This window comes from Podarcis liolepis, assembly GCF_965112155.1.
Source record: "Podarcis liolepis genome assembly, chromosome: Z".
NCBI classification, from domain to species: domain Eukaryota; kingdom Metazoa; phylum Chordata; class Lepidosauria; order Squamata; family Lacertidae; genus Podarcis; species Podarcis liolepis.
In genome coordinates this window covers 36,597,903-36,618,756 of record NC_139570.1, presented here as the reverse complement: position 1 = coordinate 36,618,756, position 20,854 = coordinate 36,597,903, and the positions used below count along the sequence as shown (strand labels likewise).

The window sequence follows — 20,854 nt, the reverse complement described above, 5'->3', positions numbered from 1 at the left end:
ATGTATAGGAACTAGCCTGCCATACAAATTAAATTCATGGCTCTCTCCCTTGTTTGCCTCTGGCTCTGCCCACCACTGGCAGGTGGCCCTCCAGATGTTGCTGGACTACAACTCTCATCATCCCTGACCCTTGGCCATGTTTGCTGGGGCTGGTGTGAGCTGTAGTTGAGCAACCTCTGGAGTCCATAGGTTACTCATGTCTGGTTTAGGCATTGTTCTCACAAGCTCATGTCCCGGTGGTACAGGAATAGCTGTTGCATTCTGGGCCTCGCCTTCGGTTTATATTTTTTAAAAATAATAATTCATATTCCAGCCTTTTCATCTATGTCCTGTGTGTATTATCTGTAAAGATATGCCATGGGGCCATATCCCACATTGCCCTGGGGCTGTGGTCACAGCACTAGTAATGGCAGGGTGTTCTGTCTGAAAAGAGGCTCTGGCATCGCCTCCAGGGACCTATTTTTGCAGGGCAGAGCCTGGAATTCCAAGCAGGCCTCAAAGCCTGTCCTAGTTGCCATGGCAATATAGTGGGCTTTTTTTTTTAAGTTCGGCAGATGCATTCCGCCTTCTTCACAGCACTGACATGACAAACCTGGCAGAAGGACCTGGGGGCTTTGGGTATTGCGATCTGAGCTCCCGTTTGCCCCCTTGAATGAGGCCTGAATGTGCTCACAAAAGCTGCCTCGCCATTGTATGGTTGGTTGGCTGGGGATTCAACACGACATTGCCCCTTTGACTCCAAAATGGAAGCACAAACACTTGATTGGTACTAAACCATGAAGCAGTGTTGCGCACCCACTGGGCGTGTGAAATTCCTCCCAATTAATTAATAATAGTTCCCCACACAATACAGTTTCTTGCTTTCAAATAATTTAATGTGGTATACTCAGTGGCAATAGCATTTGCTTTGCACGCTGAAGGTCCCAGTGCCACAATAACAGCCATACTTCCAACATCTACAGACCAGGTTAGGACTGTCCCCTGCCTGAATGCAGGTAGGCCCTCCTTTTTCTCACAAGTGAATGAGGCAACAACAGTGCTTTCCAGTTTATGAGACACTAGCACAGAGGAATGTAGGAAGATGCTGACAAACTGCAATTCCCAATATTATTTGGGCTAGGGGTGTGCTTTAAATGTGCAATGTGTGCACAGCCTTGGATTCGTCTTGAGGGGCTGTTGTCGATCACTATACCTCTGGGATTCAGACCCTTTAAAAACCAGCCACCTTTTCTCCCCAGCGACAACCAGGCCTGGAATATCTCCTGCCCTTTTCCATCTCTGAGCAGCTGAATTTCCTCTCTCCATAGTTCTGAGCCTCTAGCACCTTGAGTTTTACTCCAGGAATCCGGGCAGAGCTCCAGAAAGGGGCCCAGTCTCAGGCAAAGCGTAGTTGATGCCGACCCATTAACAGGGAGGTCAGTCGAGGGCCTTTCACCGCCTGGCATGTGTCCATCAAAGCAATGGAAAGCTCTCTGGGGATCCTGACCCACTTTCATCCTGAACACCCACCCCTCACTTTCCTTCCTTGTAAGTGAAATGGTGTGTAGAAATTCAGGCAGCCCGGGGACAGGGAAGGGATGTATATACCCTTGAAATGAACTTCCCTCTGCTTTCATTTCCCTCCCTGTGGGACAGCCAACTTGAGTTGGGATTGGAAGGAGGCCTTATGGAAGCAGTGGGGAGAGAGGCTGCCTTCCTCAAAGTTGAGGAAATGGAGGTTGAGTGGTTTCCTTATATAGCTATTTGCAACAATCCCCCTCCCCACCAGGTAGCAGATAATACACCACAGATACCACTTTAAACAGCCATGGCTCCTATTCTCCTCACAGAGCTGTGATTCTCAAGAGTTCCCTTGGAAGAGGAATTGATTGTTAAACCGTTTTGGAATTCTAGTTCTGGGAGGGGAATAGGGGAGTCTCCCAACCACTCTCAGCACCCATAGATATATTACGTACAGCTTACAGAATTATTTGGTGCTATTGCAGTGGTTTAATGCATGGTTTGAATGTGGCCATTCTCCAGCCTCACACACATCCATACGTTCACACACATCTCTGTCCCTCTTTAAATATTAACAACATAAGAAGAGCCCTGCTGGATGAGGCCAGTGGCCCATCTAGTCCAGCCTCCTGTTCTCAGTGGTGGCCCAGATGCCCCAATGGGAATCTTGCAGGCAGGACCTGATCCTGACAGCAACTCTCTCTACTTGTGATTCACAGCAGCTGGTATTCAGAGGCATGGTGTGGAGGTAGATAAAACCAGCGGCAGATCAAATGCCTGCGCTGCCCAGGGCGGGCGCACTCCTGAGGGGGCGGGGCATGCTACCAAGAGGGGCGGTACACACTCCCGAGGGGCACGGAGTGTAGAGGGTGCCCTCCCAGGCACAGGATAGCTGGTCAGGTGTACGGAGCGGCATGCATGGCCTGCAGCTGGGGGGGGCGGAGCGAGCCACCCATGGGGGGGGGCAGAGCGAGCTGCCGATGGCGGACATCTGGCGCGCCACCTGCCTGCGACTCCCAAGCCTCTTCCAACTCCCGAGCTGTCAAAACGATCCGTCGAGGGAAGATGGGGAGCTGCGCCGCTTTCCCGGTGGCCTTCCCCCTTCATTTTGACCGCTCGGGACTCGGACGTCGAGGGAGGCTTGGGAGTCTCAGGCAGGTGGCACGCCAAATGTCACCCCCCTCAGGGATGACACCCAGGTTGGACCAGCCCCACCGCACCCCCTTTCCTCTGCCACTGGATGGAACAGCCACCATGGCTAGCAGCCACTGACAGCCTTGTCCTCCTCTGTAAATTTATCAAATCCTCCTTGGTGGTCATCACTGCCTCTCGTGGGGAAAAAATCCATATATTAACTCTGTGCTATGTGAAGAAATAAGGTCCCTGCCCGCCTTCCCCCTGCACTTTTAAACATGTACCTCTTGGATTTAACGCTTCTGGAGCTTTTAGCTGGAGGGTTATGTTGTTGTGATAAACAGCCAGGTTGCCTAGTTCCTTAGCTCCTCCCTTGCCTGACTCCACGTTCCAGGTCACGGGGAGGGACACATTAAGCATGCTTCATCCAGGTGAGGCCATGTCCGTCAGGGAGTGTGAGTGCCGCAGTGGGGAGGTGGTGTTACTCATTGTTTTGGAAGGAGCGAGGCATGAAGAATGTGAGCGAGCTTCCTCGAGGATGGAAAATATCCAGGGCCAGGGCTACCCCACCGAAGAGGCAGGCATGTTCAAGAAAAGGGTCTTTTTGGAGGCGTTTCGTGAAGGGAGAGGAGACATCAGTTTCCGTGATGTTCCTGAGGAGCTACCAAGGCAGAAAGAAGGTCAGATGGGCAGCTGGGAGATGGGTGTGAGTGTGTGTTTGGTTGCTCTATGTCATCATTTCCCTGAAATGCTGTCTTCAGGGCATCTGGGGCTATAATCCCATCAGCTCCAGTTAGCATAACTTATGGCAGCTCTGGTCTCTATGTATCTGAGGGGCAACATTTTGGGGGATGCTTCTCTACCTTGGATTTGAGACTCTGGGTTTGAATCCCCATACTGCTTAAATCCAGCTTGATCCTTCTGTGGATTGTCCCAAACAGTTATGTGAACATCTGCCTGCCCCCCCCCCTTGCAAATAAAAAATGGGGAAGGTAATTTCTGTTGGACCATGGAAAGAGCTTCCAGCTCTGCTACTCAGAAAAACCCTTAAATGCTTTTCTATCAGATGTTGGGGTAGGAACTTGGGGGAAGAGACCCCTGTCCTCAGCACAATGGTGCACAGTCTCATCAAGTGCCCAGAAAGGGCGGAGGGGATTATGGTGGGAAGCTTAGCACAGACAGCAAGACTGGCTGATTGGCTAGGGCAGGATTGGATCCATTCCGCTTCTTACATAGGTCTGGTGTCGGAAGCCTTCAAAACCTCTATTCTGTTTTAGGAGTTGGCTGCTAGCACAGCTCCAGCTCTTAGCCCACCAAGAGTTTACAGTTCTCAGCGCTGACAGTGGGAAAGAGGAGGGAAGGGGATGGCTAGTCATCCTTCAGTTCTCCATTTATTTTACCCTAAGGCTGGTTAGGTTTTATCAGCCTTTCCAGTGACTTCTGTCACCCTCCTACAAGTTCTCTTGTGTTGAGTCTTGTTGTTCAAAAAAGGGGTATGATTGAGAGATGTTCTTTGTCTGAAACTCCCTCCTGAATTAGCGTGAATGAGCTGAGACCTTGACATGGATCTCCTCTGTGGGCAGAAAGCTGATCAAGATCTAGCAATAAATCTCTGAGTGATTTGAAGTAGATCAACAAGTATTCTGAGCAGTGCTATTTTTCTAGGAAAAGAGGTGCCAGAACTCACTACAAACATCTCCCTTGTTCTCTGATTATGGCAATGGTGCCCACCTGAGAGGTACCAGAACTGAGTTCCGATGAGTTCCAGCTCAAAAAAAAGCCCTGATTCTGACTAATTTGTTTTGGCCCCTCTAGACTGGTGTGGGGGTTTTTTTTTGGTGGATCTATTCTTCTGTGACATGTTATTGGCACAATAATAGCACATTAATGGTGGATTTATACCGGACCATCCACTGGTTGGCATCTCTAGGTGGGCGAGAGTGCCTTCTTGAACAATAAAAACCAATTAAGAAGACTGTGCATGCCACCCAGCAGAAGCTGGTTGAAAATTATAGCCCACCCACCACCACATTAACCTTCATCTTGAAAAGCCACCCCATTACATCACAAGGGGCTTCCATCCATGACGTCACCAGAGCCCACCCTAGGTCTCAGGTTTGGGCCGTGAAATCTCACTGTCTGGGATGCTCCTGACATGACAACCCTATTCCTTACATTGGTTGTGCTATTTCTGTCCAAAGGGGTACTCTTGAGCTATACAGCATAATGAAAGCAAGACAGAATGGATAAACTGGAACATCTGTGGGTTTATTGATTTAATTTTTTTAAGGGAGAAAATTAGGAGGAAGAAGAAAGGTTATTTTTTTAAAAAAACCAAATCCATTGTGGCAATATAAAAAAACACCTTTGGAAAACTATTAAGGAGAGGTTGCAGAGCATTCTCAAAAGGTCGCAGAATAATGGCAGCGTCAAGCTTTTGTTCACACAATAAGGTTAAGGCTGAGACTATGATGCAGTCACAACCCTCCCTTGAAGATAAACGGATCATATACGCAAGGCACAGCATAAACTTCATGATGCAACCTGTTAAGTTGCCAAGCATTGTTTTGACTTTGTTTTATAGGGCTCAGACTGCAAAGGGTTGGCCTGGGTCATTTGAGTGCAAAGTATACACCTTCATCATGGAGATCTTTGGGGCCCTAGTGGAGTCTCTAGGACAGGGGTGGGAAATCTTAGGACTGGGGGCCCGATGTGGCCCTCCGTGCCTCTCTATTTGGTCCTTGGGACTCTCCCCAGGCCACACTCCTCAACAGTCCTTTTCTGCACCCTCCTTGAGTGCTTTTGGTATGGGTGGATTGTGTCCTTGAACCATGACAATACTGCTCAATCTGCATGGTTCAGCTGAGGAGCAGCCGTGTGGTGTGATAATACTAATATTATTATTAATAACAACAACAACAACAACAACAACAATAATAATAATAATAATAATAATAATTTATTTATATCCCGCCCTTCCCGGTTCAGGAAACCGGGCTCAGGGTGGCTAACAACAAATTTAAAACACTCAATTGATGCTACAAAACAACAACAACAACAACAACAACAACAACAACAACAAATCCAGCATAAAATATGATATAAAGCGTAAATAACAATAAAATCAAAAATCAATTTAGGGGGAAAATCCATCCAATAAACATTAGATGATCACCAGGGCTAGCTGGCTAAATTAGTCCCACTTGGGCCAGCAAGGAGACCAGGGGAGAACCAGCTGTGGGATCCCAAGGCGGGCAATCTTCACAAAAAGGGGAGGGGAGGAAGGAGAACAGAAGATCAGGCCAGGTTTAAATTGAAAGCCAGGAGGAATAGTTCTGTCTTACAGGCCTTACGGAAGGAAGTTAAATCCTGCAGGGCCCTGGTCTCATGGGACAGAGCATTCCACCAGGTCGGAGCCATCACTGAGAAGGCCCTGGCCCTGGTGGAGGATAATCTAACTTCCTTAGGGCCCGGGACCTCTAAACTATGATTATGGACCTTAAGGTCCTTTGCGGGGCATACCAGGAGAGGCGGTCCCGTAAGTACGAGGGCCCTAAGCCACAAAGGGCTTTAAAAGTCAAAAACCAGCACCTTAAACCTGACCTGATACTCCACCAGGAGCCAGTGCAACTGGTAAAGCACTGGGTGAATATGCTCCCATGGCGGAGACCCCGTGAAAGCCTCGCTGCAGCATTCTGCACCCGCTGGAGTTTCTGGGACAGTTTCAAGGGCAGCCATGCGTAGAGCAAATTACAGTAGTCAAGCCTGGAGGTGACTGTCGCATGGATCACTGTGGCCAGGTTGGGGTGGGAAAGGTAAGGGACCAACTGCTTGATGCAGCGAAGGTGGAAAAATGTTGCCTTAGCTGTTGCTGTAACCTGTGCCTCCTGTGTAGTGGTTAGAATGTCAGATAAGGACTTGGGAGACAAGGATTCAAATCTCCACTCAGATGTGAAGCTCTAACCTACAGCACAGGGTTTTGTGGGGCTTAAATGGGGGGGGGGCATCTCTTGGGTGACATCTCTTGGGGTCAAGCCCCAGTGGCTCTAACAGCACATAGCACAGTTTTATGTCTGTGTGTATGTGCCTGCCTGCTTGCCTGCCTGCCTGCCTGCCACAGATGACGTGAGATTCCTCTCTCCACGCCTGGAGGCCAAAGACATTCCTCAACATCAGCTGTTCTGCTAGCAAAGGCTTTCTGGATTTCCCAGCAAAAGGGGAGGGGAGTGGCTATGAAAACTTAACACATTCAGCATTCAGGGACACCTCAGGTGAAAGTCTGTTGAGTCGAACTGGTGTTATCAGGAAGGATGCAAAGAGATTGTGCTTTGGCTGCATGCTTGCCATACATTTAAACCCTGCGGTTTCCCACAAAGTATCCTGGGAACTGTAGTCCCCCCCCCTCATGAAGCTGCACTCCCCAGCAACTTCAATTCCCAGGATCCATCAGATTGAAATAAGCAAGAGTGGGACCAGCCCTTGCCTTTTGAGATATGATTTGTTTGTTTATTTATTTATGTGCCGTGCAGTTGCCAAGGTGACTTCTAAACTTTGCTCAGTTGTTCTAAGAAATCAAAAGATCAGTGGTTAAAATCAGTGCAGTTGATTCAGAATGCTACCTGACTGTATCCAAACATAGATGAAAAACTGTGGCTTGATCTCAGGAACGATCACACAAAAGTTGGTTAAAATCAGTGCGGTTTTGAAAGGTTCAGTCTCACATCTCGATTCAAAATGGTGTCTAATGGTTCTCTCCTCATGTCATCTTGACAACAACCACCCTGTGAGGTAGGTTAGGATGAGAGAGGCAGTGACTGGCCTGAGGGCACCCACTGAGCTTCGTGGACAAGGGAGGAAGATTTGAACCCTGGTCTCTCCCATGTCTTAGTCCAGCTCTGCAACCACTACACTATACTGGCTCTTTTTTCAGTTTGTTCCCATCTCACCTCTGATGCTAAACTGTACTGCATATGGTGTGCAGGGCAGCTGTGGCATGGCTTCTCTGAAGCTGCCTTGCGGACCAAATGCAGAAGCCTGGCAGGCCTGAGATTCACCATAGCTCATCTAATGATTAAATCCATTAAAGCCTGGAAGCCTAGTCATTAGAGGTGCTAAATGAGGAATTTAGCTGCTGGCTGTGCTCTCCAAATCAGCATCTTTACAGCCTCCTAGAGATTCCCTACCACCACCTTCAAAACAACTGATCTTATTATGCACAAGGGGGCTGTATCCTGCATTGTAGTGTGCTCCATCAGCACAGCAACTTTGCATGTGGCTGTCTCCATGGAGACAGTACGTGGTACTCGCCTGGCGGATGGAGGGGAACTGGGGAAACCCAAAGCCGTCTGCATTTTTTTCTTTCCTGGAGCTGAAGCAGCAGCAGCCGCCGCCGATGTCTGTAGGATATTTTGGTGCTGGTTGGCTTTGGATGGGGGTGGGTAAAAAGCCCCCCTCCTCCAGCAAGTGCTAATCATGCTTCTGGATCCCTGATAAAAACCTAATGTGTTTCCCCCTTCTTTAATGCTCGTTATCTGTTTGTTTTGCATTGCTAATTGATGTCTGTACCTATTAAGAGGCCAGCCAGCATTGTGTAAGGTCTTGATTGCAGATTAATTTTGCATGCATATTCTGGACAGCATGGCAGTATTCCATTGGGGATTACGATTTGGAGTGGACTAGCAGATCTATGTGGTTTCCCACTCACCCTCCACCCCCTTCCTCTGCCCTTGAAAAAGGCCCAGTTCACACACAAATGCACATCACTCAGCAACCTACTGACGGTTAACCGTGTGAATGGTCTGCCACTTTTGTGGGAGATCCAAAACGTCACCCATTGTCATATAATCATCGGATTGTAGAATTTGCAGGGACCCCAGGGACCATCAAGACTGCCCCTATGCAATTCTGGAATCACAGCTGAAGACTCCCTGAAAGATGGACACCTAACCTCTGTTTCATAGCCTCCAATGAAGAAGAGTCCACCACCTTCCGAGAAAGTCTGTTCCACTGTGGAAAGTGTCTTGCCACCAGGAAGCTCTTCCTAATGTTTACTTAGAATCTCTTGTCATTTGAATCTCTTGGTTCAGCTGGAACCTCTGGTAGCTGTGGAACCACCATAGAGAAGGATCCTTCCCTTGTTGGCCACCCAACCACACCAACCTAGGGGATGGGCACACTGGGAGACCATCTGAAACAGAACTTAAGGTGCAAGCAGGATGGTGTAGGAGCAGGTGCTATCTGTGATGGTTGGTACCCATTGCGAGGGAGGTAGGGCAGAAGGCAGGGAGCCCAACAGTAGCCAACACCAGGGCCAATGGCAGGCAAAGCCAACTAATTCTAGTTTTCTCCCTATCCTCTTTCCTCCTGAGAGGTTCAAGGGGCAACACTTACACTAAGGAGGAGGAAGCTGATAGGCAGGGCCACCCCCTAGACTGGTTGTAAGAAAGAAACCAGGCAGGTAGGGGCTGGCTGAGGGCAGACTAAGGTTGGTGGGGCAGTTCTCTCAGTTGTCCTAATGGACCAGCCTCCACTCCAATGAATGGATTGGGCCCATTAATATACACAAAAGTTTTGTTGCTAACCAAACTGTTTACCATGCAGAACAGTGGTTATAACAGGAGTAGTGACTGAGTGGATTCTGTGCCCAACTACATCTTTTTATAGCACGTTCAGGTCAGACAATGAAAAACAAATTTGCCAATGGCACTGCTTGGCTCCTGGACAGGATTGTGTTCTATCCCCTTCCCACTGACCTGCCTTGGAAGGAGGATGCTTAGGGCCCCTAGACAATTCAGAAGGGGTGGGGATTTCCTCAAAACAAGTGCCCCTTGTTGCTTTTGGCCAAGTTTGTTTCCATAGCCCCCTTGCTTAAAAACCTTTTGATTCTGCCCTCTGACACGAGAGTATGTAACAGGGAGAGGAAACAGCCTGTGGATCATAACAATGCATTTGATGACGGAAATCCGGCAACATTCTCATTAAGACTGAAGTCCTATATAACCACTTTACCTGGGAGTTAGTCCCACTGAAACACAATAGGAATCGCTTCTGAGCAAACAAATTGCGCTTTCAAGTTGTGGGGAGGCATAATCAGTAGTTGGGATCAACTACGTTCTGGAACATGCACTGGGCAAGTCATTCTCTCAGCCTCAGTTTCCCAGCTGGGAAATGGGTATGCCAATTGCCTACTGTGGTCTAGTGGTTAGAAAGCCGAGTCTGTAGTGGATAACATCGAGTACGAATCTTGAGAATCGCGAGTGGGGAGAGTGCTGTTGCACTTGGCTCCTGCTGGTTAGTCACGGCGAGGGCAGGATGCTATCCTCTGTGAGTTTCTGGCTCAATCCAGCAGGGAATTTCTTATGTTCTATCTCCTCTGTATAACAAATGTAGAGAATTGCAAATAGGAATAACACTGTTGCAGTCAGGTTCTGCTTGCAGTCTTCTCATTGGGGGCACCTGGTTGGCTAGTGTAAGAACAGGATGCTGGACTAGGTAGCCCATTGGCCTGATCCAGCAGCCAGGCCGGTCTTCTTATGTTCATGGTTAATAGTCTGGGATGATGGGAGTTGTAGCTAAAGGTGGACAAATACGTCAATTTCAGCTTCTCCTTTTTGCAATCTTAAGCTGAGATCGCCACGTTTTTGCATCAGTTTGTGAATTCATTATTTTCTAAAACTGCCAACATTTCAGTGCAATTTCTCTTAATAAACATGTTGCAAGTGATTTCTCCTAATGCAGCTGGTGTGTAGGGACCCGTAGTGAGTCATAGCCTGATCCAAGGTTGGGCACAGCAGGAGCATTGCCACCATGCAAATATATGGTGGAAGATTAATAAATGGGTCTCCAAATACATGTTTGGGTTAGACGTGGGTCCTAGGTCTGAAAAGGTGGATGACTGCTGCCTTCATATACTGCATTTTATATGTTACTTTAACTAATATAGTCAATTCTATGTCACTTCCCCCTAAGTTGAGGCATTTTTGTAAACATTCTTCGGTTGGCAAACCACACTGCAAAATTTGGAAGACTGTGAATTCTGAAGGGTTGCTGAGGTTTGGCTTGGTTTGCATATTATTTGAGAAACTGTGAATCCTTGTAGCTTCTCATTAAAATTCAAACTGAACTGAATGTATCCCTAGCCATAATCTGGTAACATCTGGAGGGCGATCAGTTCCTTCATCCCTGCTTGAGACCGAATGATGAAGGCATCTGTGCCATTTGCAAATGCAGTGTGTGTTTACAAAACTGGGTGCAAATAACACGTACCTTTTTTTTTTTTGGTGGACAATGCACCGTATTCGGGAATCTCCCTGGCCTTGAACAGGTATGAATTATTCAGTCTTCTCCTCTCCCCACTCACCATGGTGCCCTTGGGATCTAAGGATGTGATCCTTTGGAAAACAATAAAAGGATGCACTGCGGAGAATGGAGGGGGCCGCGGGTGATGGTGGCTGCGTCGACCACCCCTCCCCTCGACCCCCTTTCCAGCTCTCCTGCTTTTGCCTGCAACGGAGGACTGCAGGGAAACCGCTGGGTCTGTTGCCGCAGACTTCCAACAGCCAACTGAAGGTGGGGGGGGGGGGCCCAAACCTGTTGTGCTTTTGGAGGCAGACATTGCAACGTCTTGGTGCGATGCAAGTGCCAGGCATGTAGATGAGTACAGGGAGCTGCATGCAGTAGGCGCTTGAGCGGTAGCAGAGCGAAGGGACGGCAGGGCAGCCGGGAAGTGGGTGTGAGACGAAAGGGGAGCACCCTACACGCTTTGCCCAGAGAGGGGGCTCTCCCTCTCTCTCTGCGTGTGCGTGTGTGTGTGACTTTGCGCCTGGACACGCACACGGAAACCTCTCCCTGCTGACTCCCCTTTGATTTGCCAAGGAGAGGAAATAAGAGGAAACCTTCACTTGCAGCAGTTACAGACACAGCATCTCGTTGATGAAGATGCTTCCACGGCAGTAAGGGTATTAGCTGCAGGGACCCGGAGGACTTTGGCTGGAGAAAAGCCAGAACTCTGGGAGGTGGACAGGAGGAGGAGGAGGAGGAGGAGGAGGAGGAGGAGAGTCTCTCACCCTGCTGGAAGATGGAGGCCAAACCTTTGTTCAATATGCAGAAGGCGCTTGTGCAGCCCTTCCAGATGTGCATGCTGGATATTCCCCTGAGCGTGCAGGACGACGACGTGAGTATTGCCCACGTGCTAGGTGGGGGAGCTCTGGGGTGGTGGCAGTGGCAGAGTTTGGGCTCCAGAGACTCTGGATGCTTTGGGGTGCCAAAGGGCTCATTTGACTGCCCGGTTTTCTTTCTGTCTCAGAGGGTTCCTGGGTTCTAATAGTTGAATGTTGAAGCTGAATGTTGAAAGATTCAAGACAGCTGTAGAACTCACTCCCACAGGAGGCAGTGATGGCCATAAACTTGGATGGCTTTAGAAGAGGACTGGACAAATTCACGGAGGAGAGGGGCTATCGAAGGCTGCTGTTCACAATGGCTGTCCATCATTAGATGCAGCAATGCTTCTGAACGCCAGTTCCTGGAAACCACAGGAGGGGAGAGGGCTCTTGCACTCAGATCCTGCTTGCTGGTTTCCTATGGGCACCTGGCTGGCAGTTGTGAGAACAGGGTGCTGGGCTGGATGGGCCATTGGCCAGATGCACATGGCTTATGAATTTTGGGTGGAATGATGGAAAATCAAAATTTCATACACATATTGGTGGATGTGCATCATGCTCTTTTGCTCTTGGGCAAAAGAAATTCCCTCTCAGTTAGATCCACCTCCTGCTCTGATGCCCCATGCAGCATTTGCCCAAAGCACCTTGCCTCTTGGCCAACGTTAACTTAGAAAATTACCAAGAAGCTCTGAGGGGTAGCGTGGACCTCTGTAACAGCAGGTGTCGTTCAGCTTTGAAGTGCCGTCGTATGAGAGATATGGCATTTACTCTCTTAGAAAAGAAAGCCACTGGGAAGGTTTCTCCCAGAGTTTCCTACGTTTGTAGTCACTACCTGAAGTGTGCCGTAGATTATGGAAACCAGGAATATGCCTTGCACCAAGTCTGCCTAGCTCAGTCTCTTGATAGCTGTCACTGGTAGTGCCCGTCCAAGTGTCAGATGGGGGGCAGTCTTTCCAGACCTAGAGGTGCCATTGGAGATTGAACCTGGGGGCTTCTGCATGCAAAGCAGATGCTCTATCATGGAATACAGCCCCTCCCCCTAAGAATAGTGAGGTTCCAGTCCTCATGTTTCTGAAATTGAGAGTTGACTTAAGTAGGAAGCTGCCTTATACCAAGTCAGACAATTGCTGCATCCAACTCAGTTCTGTCAACACTGACTGGCAGAGGTTCTCCAGGGTTTCAGGCAGTGGGTCCCTCCCAGCATACCTGGAGATGTCATTGGGGTTTGAACCTGGGATCTTTTGCATGCAGAGTAAATGCTCTCTACTACCTAGCTTTGCCTATTTCCCCCTGAGCGTCACTATTTACTTCTGCAGCACTTGGGAGCATTCCCGTTTGAGCTGCTTGGAGATGGGCCAAGACAGGGTGGTTGAGGGAGTAGAATTTCAGAAGTGGAATTCTGTCCGCAGAGCAGAATTGTCCCTCCAGGCAGAGCTATAAATTACTTTCTTTTTGCTGGATCTTCCGCTGGACTCTCCTCCAAGCTTTGCTGCATTCTGCTGGTTGCTGCTGTATGACTTAAGGAGGGGAGTGGGGCAGGAATCCAGTTACTTCCAGCCCCAGATCTATCATGGTTATTAACTTGCAAAAATCCATGTCATTGTAATGGTGGGGGACAGGTGTCAGGAGGTGGTGGTGGTGACAGAGGGAAACCATGCATTTCAGTAAACTTCGGGAAGGGGGGAGTGCAATATGACTCCATGAGTGCTCTGCATAAACACACATAGTGTGCTTTTCAGGAAAGGCATGGCCAGCATCAGGGTAGAAGGAAGTGAATGTGTCTATTTCAGTTTCTCGTTTTTCCAATCTGAAATTCAGTTATTGATTTAAACAAACAAAACAAAACCTAGTGGCTCCGATTCCTGCTTGTTCCACTTGCCAACCCCACCTCCCCTCCAGCCCCTTTGCCAACTGCCTGTCCCCCCAAACCCCCTCCTCATACACCCCACCCACCCCCAACCTGTCCCCTCACAGTTTCCCACAACCGCAACCCCTTTTGAAGGAGGGGAAAGTACTTTACACAGCAGTTTGCCAAACTGCTTTGTGGAGCACCTTCCCCAGCTGTTAAAAAGCTCACTTGGGCCACCTGTAGTGCAACTGTAGCATGATGACAGCCTTACATTTTTATGTATACAGGAAGAAAAAGAAAATAGTTTCATCAGCATTTTAGTGTGAATTCTTCCTGGTATACCCTTTTTTGTATGGAACTTTACTGAATACAGGTAACTCGCAATTCAGCTTTACACACTTGGCAAAAAAGGAGGTAGCAGAAAAAGGGTGGGTGTCCAGGAAAAAAGACTTTGGCATTAGCAGTCCCACCCACTATTGAACCCAATGTGTTTTGACTTTGTGCGATTCTGTCTTTATGTACTATCCTCAGAATGTAACTCCCATTCACCTGTATACACATTTTTGCATGGCATTTCCCCAAATATGACACTGCTACTTTCAATAATATATGCTTTTTTTAATGCACACTTTACTTTACCATGTGCATTTTTTAAATGCATGACATGACTGGACAACTGCATTGCAAAATTCAGAGAAGGAATTTCAAAGGATGACTGTATGTTCTGATTCATGTATTGTTTTGCCAGGTGAAAATTAGAAAGATGTACCTTTCAATGTGAATAGAAGCGAATATCTCTCCCCGCCCCCGCCATCAAGAGTGGAAGCACTAAGATTTCCATGCACCTATTCAGAGGGAGGGCAATTATTCTTGCCCTCTCTCTGAATTGGCTCTGTGAAAATACCATGTGAATTCTGGCAAGCAGCCAATGCAGGACAAGATCAGTTTTGGCACAGGGCATATGGAAACCTTTGACCTTTGGTGTGCTTGTACAGAGTTCCCTTCCCTGCAGGCAGAAGGAGCTAGATTCAATGTCTGGCATCTCCAGTTCACTGGAAAGAGCAGCAGGGACACCCCAGACACCCACTTCCAGTTAGAATAGATGACAGTGAGCCAGTTGAGAAAATAGTGTGATGTCATAAAGAGCCAGTGTGGTGTAGTGGTTAAGAGCGGTAGTCACGTAATCTGGGTAACCGGGTTCGCGTCTCCGCTCCTCCACATGCAGCTGCTGGGTGACCTTGGGCCAGTCACACTTCTCTGAAGTCTCTCAGCCCCACTCACCTCACAGAGTGTTTGTTGTGGGGGAGGAAGGGAAAGAAGATTGTTAGCCGCTTTGAGACTCCTTAAAGGGAGTGAAAGGCGGGATATCAAATCCAAACTCTTCTTCTTCTTCTTCCTCTTTATTGTTAAACCACTCTGAGAATTGTAGCTCTGTGTGAGGAGGGAATAGCTGGTCTCCTAACATTTCTCAGCACCCTGTACAAATTACAAGGGTCTTAGGGTTATTTTGGGGTGGCGGGGGGGGGAGTGGGAAGCCATGACTCTTTAAAGTGGTATGATACTGCTCTAAATGTATTATGCAGGTGGGGCCTGTGTTTTGCTACGAGGGTCCTCCTTTAATAGATGAAATTAGAGGAGTGAGAGAAATGTGCAGGCAGAAGGAGCTAGATTCAATGTCTGGCATCTCCAGTTCACTGGAAAGAGCAGCAGGGACACCCCAGACACCCACTTCCAGTTAGAATAGATGGCAGTGAGCCAGTTGAGAAAATAGTGTGATGTCATAAAAGGAAGCATCCTATTCCAGCAGGAGCACTTCATCATGCAAGGGTGGGGAAAGCTGGCAGGACAAACAGAGGAGAAACGTCAGGCCTAGGGGCCAATGTGGTCATCAAGGCCTCTCTCTATGGCTTTTTGGGACTGTCTATAGGCCATGCCTGCTGCCAACCTAGCAGTTCGAAAGCACATCAAAGTGCAAGTAGATAAATAGGTACCGCTCCGGCGGGAAGGTAAATGGCATTTCCATGTGCTGCTCTGGTTTGCCAGAAGCGGCTTAGTCATGCTGGCCACATGACTCGGAAGCTGTATGCCGGCTCCCTCAGCCAATAGAGCGAGATGAGCGCTGCAACCCCAGAGTCGGCCACGACTGGACCTAATGGTCAAGGGTCCCTTTACCTTTACCGATAGGCCATGCCCCCTTTGGAGCCACACCCCTCACCCTGCTTCATAAATTCACATTATTTGCTCCACTCACTTTTGCCTCTGGCCCTGCCGACCACTAGCATGTGGCCCCTGGAAGGATGCATGCCTGGATGGAAGATAGAGAGAAAGCTGTGTGTGCAGAAATTTACATATTGTACAAGAGTTTAAAAATCGCATTAGCTGCTTGGCCCACATGTGCCTTCTGTACTGGCCTGCTACAGGTCATGTGGCCCCTGGGTGGTTGTCCACAAAGGAATGTGGCCCTTAGGCATGCAAAATATCCCCAACAGCATCTCCAAGCCCAGGGGTGGGAGAGACTCCTGCCCCAAATCCTGCAGAGTTGCTGCCAGACAGTGTTGACAGAACTGAGCTAGATGAGCTTAACTCATCTAGCTTAACTCATCTAAGTTTAACTCAATACAAGACTGGTTCATATTTATATTAGCCCTTTGTTTAGAACCATGAGGTCTGGAACCTTATGGTTTTTTTTGGAGAAGGTCTGTGGCAGAGCAGAAGGTTTGATCCCCAGTGGCATTTGCAGGTAGGGCTGGGAAAGAGACGCCCTGTCTGGAAATCCTAAGGAGCTGCTGCCAGTAAGTGTACAGAATACTGAGCTAGATAGATGAATGGTCTTATTCCATCTATAAAGAAGCTTCCTATGTCCTTCTGCAATTCAAGTTTTTCCCTCCCCTGCCCACCCTGCTCTGTAAGTCAAAAACATAAAGCATAACAGCATGACATCACTAAAAGCCCAACAAAGAGTTAATCGTCCCATAACTCCCTGTTTTGGAGACAGGGTGGTTCAAGCCCTAAGCCACCCAATGGGCTATCAAACACCACACAATGAAACTGTTACTATATATAAAAGCAACTTTTACAAAAGCTATCATTAGCAATACCTCTTGGCCTCTGGCTGGCTGAGATCATGGCAGCTGGGAGGATACCTGGCAAGTTGCTGATGACAGCACACCTGTCTGGCTTCAGTGTGGCTTGGCTATGCCTTTCTTACTACAACTGTGGATGGTCTTGCTGCCATAACAAAGTGCTGCGGCTTTCTACACAGATAGGTAGCTAGAGCCAGAGACCATCCTTTTTTGGTTTGGGATCAGAATGTACTGGGTGGTATATTTACAGCATGTGAATTCACAGTCAAGAAGAGCAAGATCATCATTAGTTTGTGGAATGTTAATTTTCACCCAGCAAAGCTCTGGAGCCAGTTAAGCCTGGTTCAGTGCTGGAGCCCACAAATTAATGCTTAGGTTTTCCAGGTAAACCATGCAAGCTTTAAGAGTCATTTGCCTAGGGCGAGCAGAAATTACCTCCAAGTGATCAGACAAGGGGATATTATGATTCTATGAGAATAGCTGCTGCCAACCACTCACAAATTATTCCAGATTTCCATGTTGAATATACATGGACCAGTTCCACCTAAAGATGGTTGAGGAATCCAGCCTTCTGTATTCTGATGCTAACTGATCTGATCTGTGCCTGCTGAGCAGATCAAAACTTAATTACTTCACATATAGCTCACATTCCTCAAATGTTCCAATGCTCAGAGTATCTCAAAATAAATATTAAAAATGTATATCTTGAAAAAGAATGTACAGATAACTTACATGCATGAGTCCACACATAAACACAAAATCACACAAAGCCAGGAACACCCAGAAACACACAGCCCTACCACCAAGAAGGAGGGCTCTGGGAATCTTGTGGGAGGTAAGTGAGAAGCCTCACTTACTGGGCTTTGAGAAGGAGGTGCAAAGGCTCTAGGACAGGGGTCGGCAAAGTTTACATCACCTGGGCTGGTTCACTCCTGCGGAGATTGCTCCATGGGCCGGATTGCATCTGTGCAGATGCGGTTTTCGGTGTCTGCGCAGATGCAATTTTCGGCACCTGTGCAGATGCAGTTTTCGGCGTCTGCATAGATGCGATTTTCAGCACCATGGAAGCAAGTCCCCACTCCATGCTGTGCCGGTTCAGCACAGCATGTGCGGACTTGCCGAGCAGGTGGCTTGGTTCAGGGGTGGCTCGTGGGCCATTTAAATGACCCCCATGGGCCGCTTGTGGCCCATGGGCCGCAGGTTGCCGACCCCTGCTCTAGGACCCTCCCAGACCCTCATGTCACCTTCCCAAAACCAGGTCCGCAAAGCACTGCCTAAAGGAGCGTGAGGTTCACGTTACCTGTATTTACACATACATTTTTCTAAGGATTATTTTTTAAATGCAGATTAATGTGGAATGTGGAATGAGACCAACTTTTGGTTGAACTAATGCCAAAAGCTGGAATGAGGCTCTTTGCTTCATCCATAGTCCCATTCTTCCACATGATGAGGCTGGTTGAATGCCCCAGAAAGAGAAAACGGTAACAGCTACACCCTGAATCATACGGACATCAAAAAAGCCTGGCTGCTGGATCAGGCCAAACACCCATCTGGTCCAGCATCCTGTTCTCATGATAGCCAACCAGATGCCCCAAAGGGAAACCTGCAAGCAGCAGCACTCTCCCAACTTGTGATTCCCAGCAACTGGAATTCAGTGACTGGCTGCCTCTGATAGTGCAGGCAGAAGACAGCTATCCTGGCTGTTCAGGATGGGAAGGATAAGGGAAGAAAGTGTGTGTGTGTGTGTGTGTGTGTGTGTGCGCGCGCATTCTTTGGGAATCAACCCTGACAAAGTTGGTGCTGCAGAGACAGGATTTGACATGAATACTTCCATCCTGAGCTGGTGGAAGTTGTAACTTGCTTCGCTGCGCTCCCAATGATAGGTGATTATACAACTGTTGTATAAAGATATGAGAGGACGAGATAGCAGGAAGGGGGACAGGGAGGAGGAAGAAATGAGTGGTGAAGCCGGGAAGAGATCATCTTTTCTCGGCAAAGCCAGCACTACTAGAGTGCTGTCTCAGCAAGGAGCTCTCTGCCAGCTGCTGATTCACCCTGCCATGTCATGCTCCTTAGTTCCTGGAACCTTTTGGAAACATTGCTATGAATCTCTCTCTCTCTCTCTCTCTCTCTCTCTCTCTCTCTCTCTCTCGTAATGAGGTGTTAACTTTTTGAGATTGTATTAATTATTTGTAGGATTTATTTACTTTTTGTTTAAGGCCATGTTCACACCCTGCGCTTAAAGCACGATGATGCCACTTTAAACAATCATGGCTTCCTTCAAAGGATTCTGGGAGCTGTGGTTTATTAATGGTACTGGCAGTTGTTAGGTGGTCCCCTGTTCCCCCTGCCAGAGCCATAGTTCTCTGAGTTCCCTGTGAAGAGGGATTGGCTGTTAAATTGCTCTGGAAATTGTAGCTCTGGGAGCAGAGGAGGGGTCTCCAAACAACTCTCAGGACTCTTAAGGTGGGGTGGAGGGGAGAAAGCCATGACCATTTAATGTGGTATCATGGAGCTTTAAATGTAAAGTACGAATGTTATCTTATTCAGTGCTCTTTTTTAAAAGAAAAAAAAGCATCAGTACTCACCATGAAGTAAGTGCCACACTTTTAATGTGGGGTGTGTGTGTGCCAGTACTGTTATCATTTAGTACCCCCGAAAAAAGCACTGGCCCTATTGATAGAAAAGCAGAACACAGATATTAAACAAAAGCAAGCTTCCACACACACACACACACACACACACACACACACACTCCTTTCTCTCTTCCATCCAAGGAAGCAGGAATCCTTATCAAAGTTTAAGAACACATTCCAGCCAGGCAAAAACACTCAAGGAAGATATGGCTTGGGGAAGTTCCAAGGGCTAGACAGAGAAACTTGGAGAGCCAGATTTGGCCCCCTGGGTCGCAGATTCTTCACCCCTGCATTATTTCATTCAGGTAGGTACATAATGGATTGTGGGTAGTACAAAGCAAAAGGCCCACTGAGCCACATCCAAGGCCACATTAGATCCAGAAGCAATTCATGTGACATTTGTTATTAGTGGAGCTATGCAATATGGGCAGGGTTGATATTTTGTGGGCAGAATTATATGTGGACAGAGATCCAGCCAATTTCTGGCAAAAGTGCTTCCCATGCCACATGCCATCCAATTGTATCTCGCAAGGCAGAGAGGGAAATTGAAGGGTGTAAAGAAGAGGAAGATGTCACAGGAGGTGAAAGACTGTTTTTAAACACACACACACACACCCCACCATAGGAATCTACCTTGTAAGTCTGTTGGTGCATCTAGCTCAGTATTCCCTACCCGATTGGCAGCAGCGTCAGATGGGTCTCCCCCAGCCCTATTTGGAGATGCTGGGAATTGAACCTGGGGCCTTCTGCATGCAAAGCAGATGCTCTGCCACTGAGCTACGGCCCTTCCTTCAGCAAAGCATGAGTTATTTTAGGTTTTCGTGCTACTTTCCTCCTCGTGCAGGCAAGCGGGAGTGGCAAAATAATTGGGGCAGCCTGGAATCTTGTGGATTTGCTCTCTGGCTGTACTTCAAAGGGCAATTTTTATCAAAAACTCATTCATCCTACATGTCTCTCTCCCCCTCCCCCACTTGAAACAGTGGCCAAGCTTGGGAGAGAGAAGTTAGGAGAGTTCCCTGATCCAATAACTTGTTAAGGCAATGGATCTGGGCTTAATCTTGTTGAAGTCAGTGGACTAAGCTGCTTTAAATCCTAAAACTGGGGCTTATCTCCTTTGTGGAATCACCTAGAGGAGAGCACCCAACTTTGGCTTGATTTTAGTAACTGTTTAAGGCTGCATACACACCAAATATTTAAAGATTTCTCTCTCTCTCAGAATCCTGGGAACAGTAGTATATTAAGAGTGCTGGAGATTGTAGTTCTGCAAGGGGTGAACTGTACTTCCCGGGATTCCTGAGGTGTGTGTGCTTTAAATGTGTATGTTGCCTAAGACAGTTCTGATCAGTGTATACAGTATAAAAATTCAGAATGTCAACTTTCTTGAGATAACAGAAATGGTAAAATTTGACGCAGGGAAGGGAGCCTACGATAACACATAATTCCTAGGTAATCATACATAGGAGTCATTTTGTATGTCTCTAAACAGAGGCATTC

The 20,854-nt window shown here is 47.9% G+C and overlaps 1 protein-coding gene and 1 long non-coding RNA gene across 6 annotated transcripts in view; one reads left to right on the top strand and one right to left on the bottom strand.

The window, feature by feature from the left end:
• The window catches only part of LOC310698477, a 51,649-nt gene extending 45,554 nt beyond the window's left edge, over positions 1 to 6,095 (bottom strand). The window contains exon 1 of the long non-coding RNA XR_014521549.1: positions 5,706 to 6,095. This is a non-coding gene — a long non-coding RNA (uncharacterized lncRNA). The remainder of the gene's footprint in view (positions 1 to 5,705) is intronic.
• Positions 1 to 20,854, top strand: part of RALGDS (ral guanine nucleotide dissociation stimulator) — a 92,615-nt gene that overhangs the window by 10,281 nt on the left and 61,480 nt on the right. Inside the window, exon 1 of one of the 5 annotated variants that reach the window (XM_083485540.1) lies at positions 577 to 3,314. The exons of 2 other annotated variants lie outside the window; for them this stretch is intronic. In XM_083485540.1, coding sequence (XP_083341666.1) covers positions 3,144 to 3,314 — 171 coding nt within the window. In that variant the 5' untranslated portion in view covers positions 577 to 3,143. Of the gene's footprint in view, positions 1 to 576; positions 3,315 to 11,293; positions 11,807 to 20,854 lie in introns of those variants that run through there. 2 more of the 5 variants (XM_083485536.1, XM_083485538.1) reach the window with 2 other exon arrangements.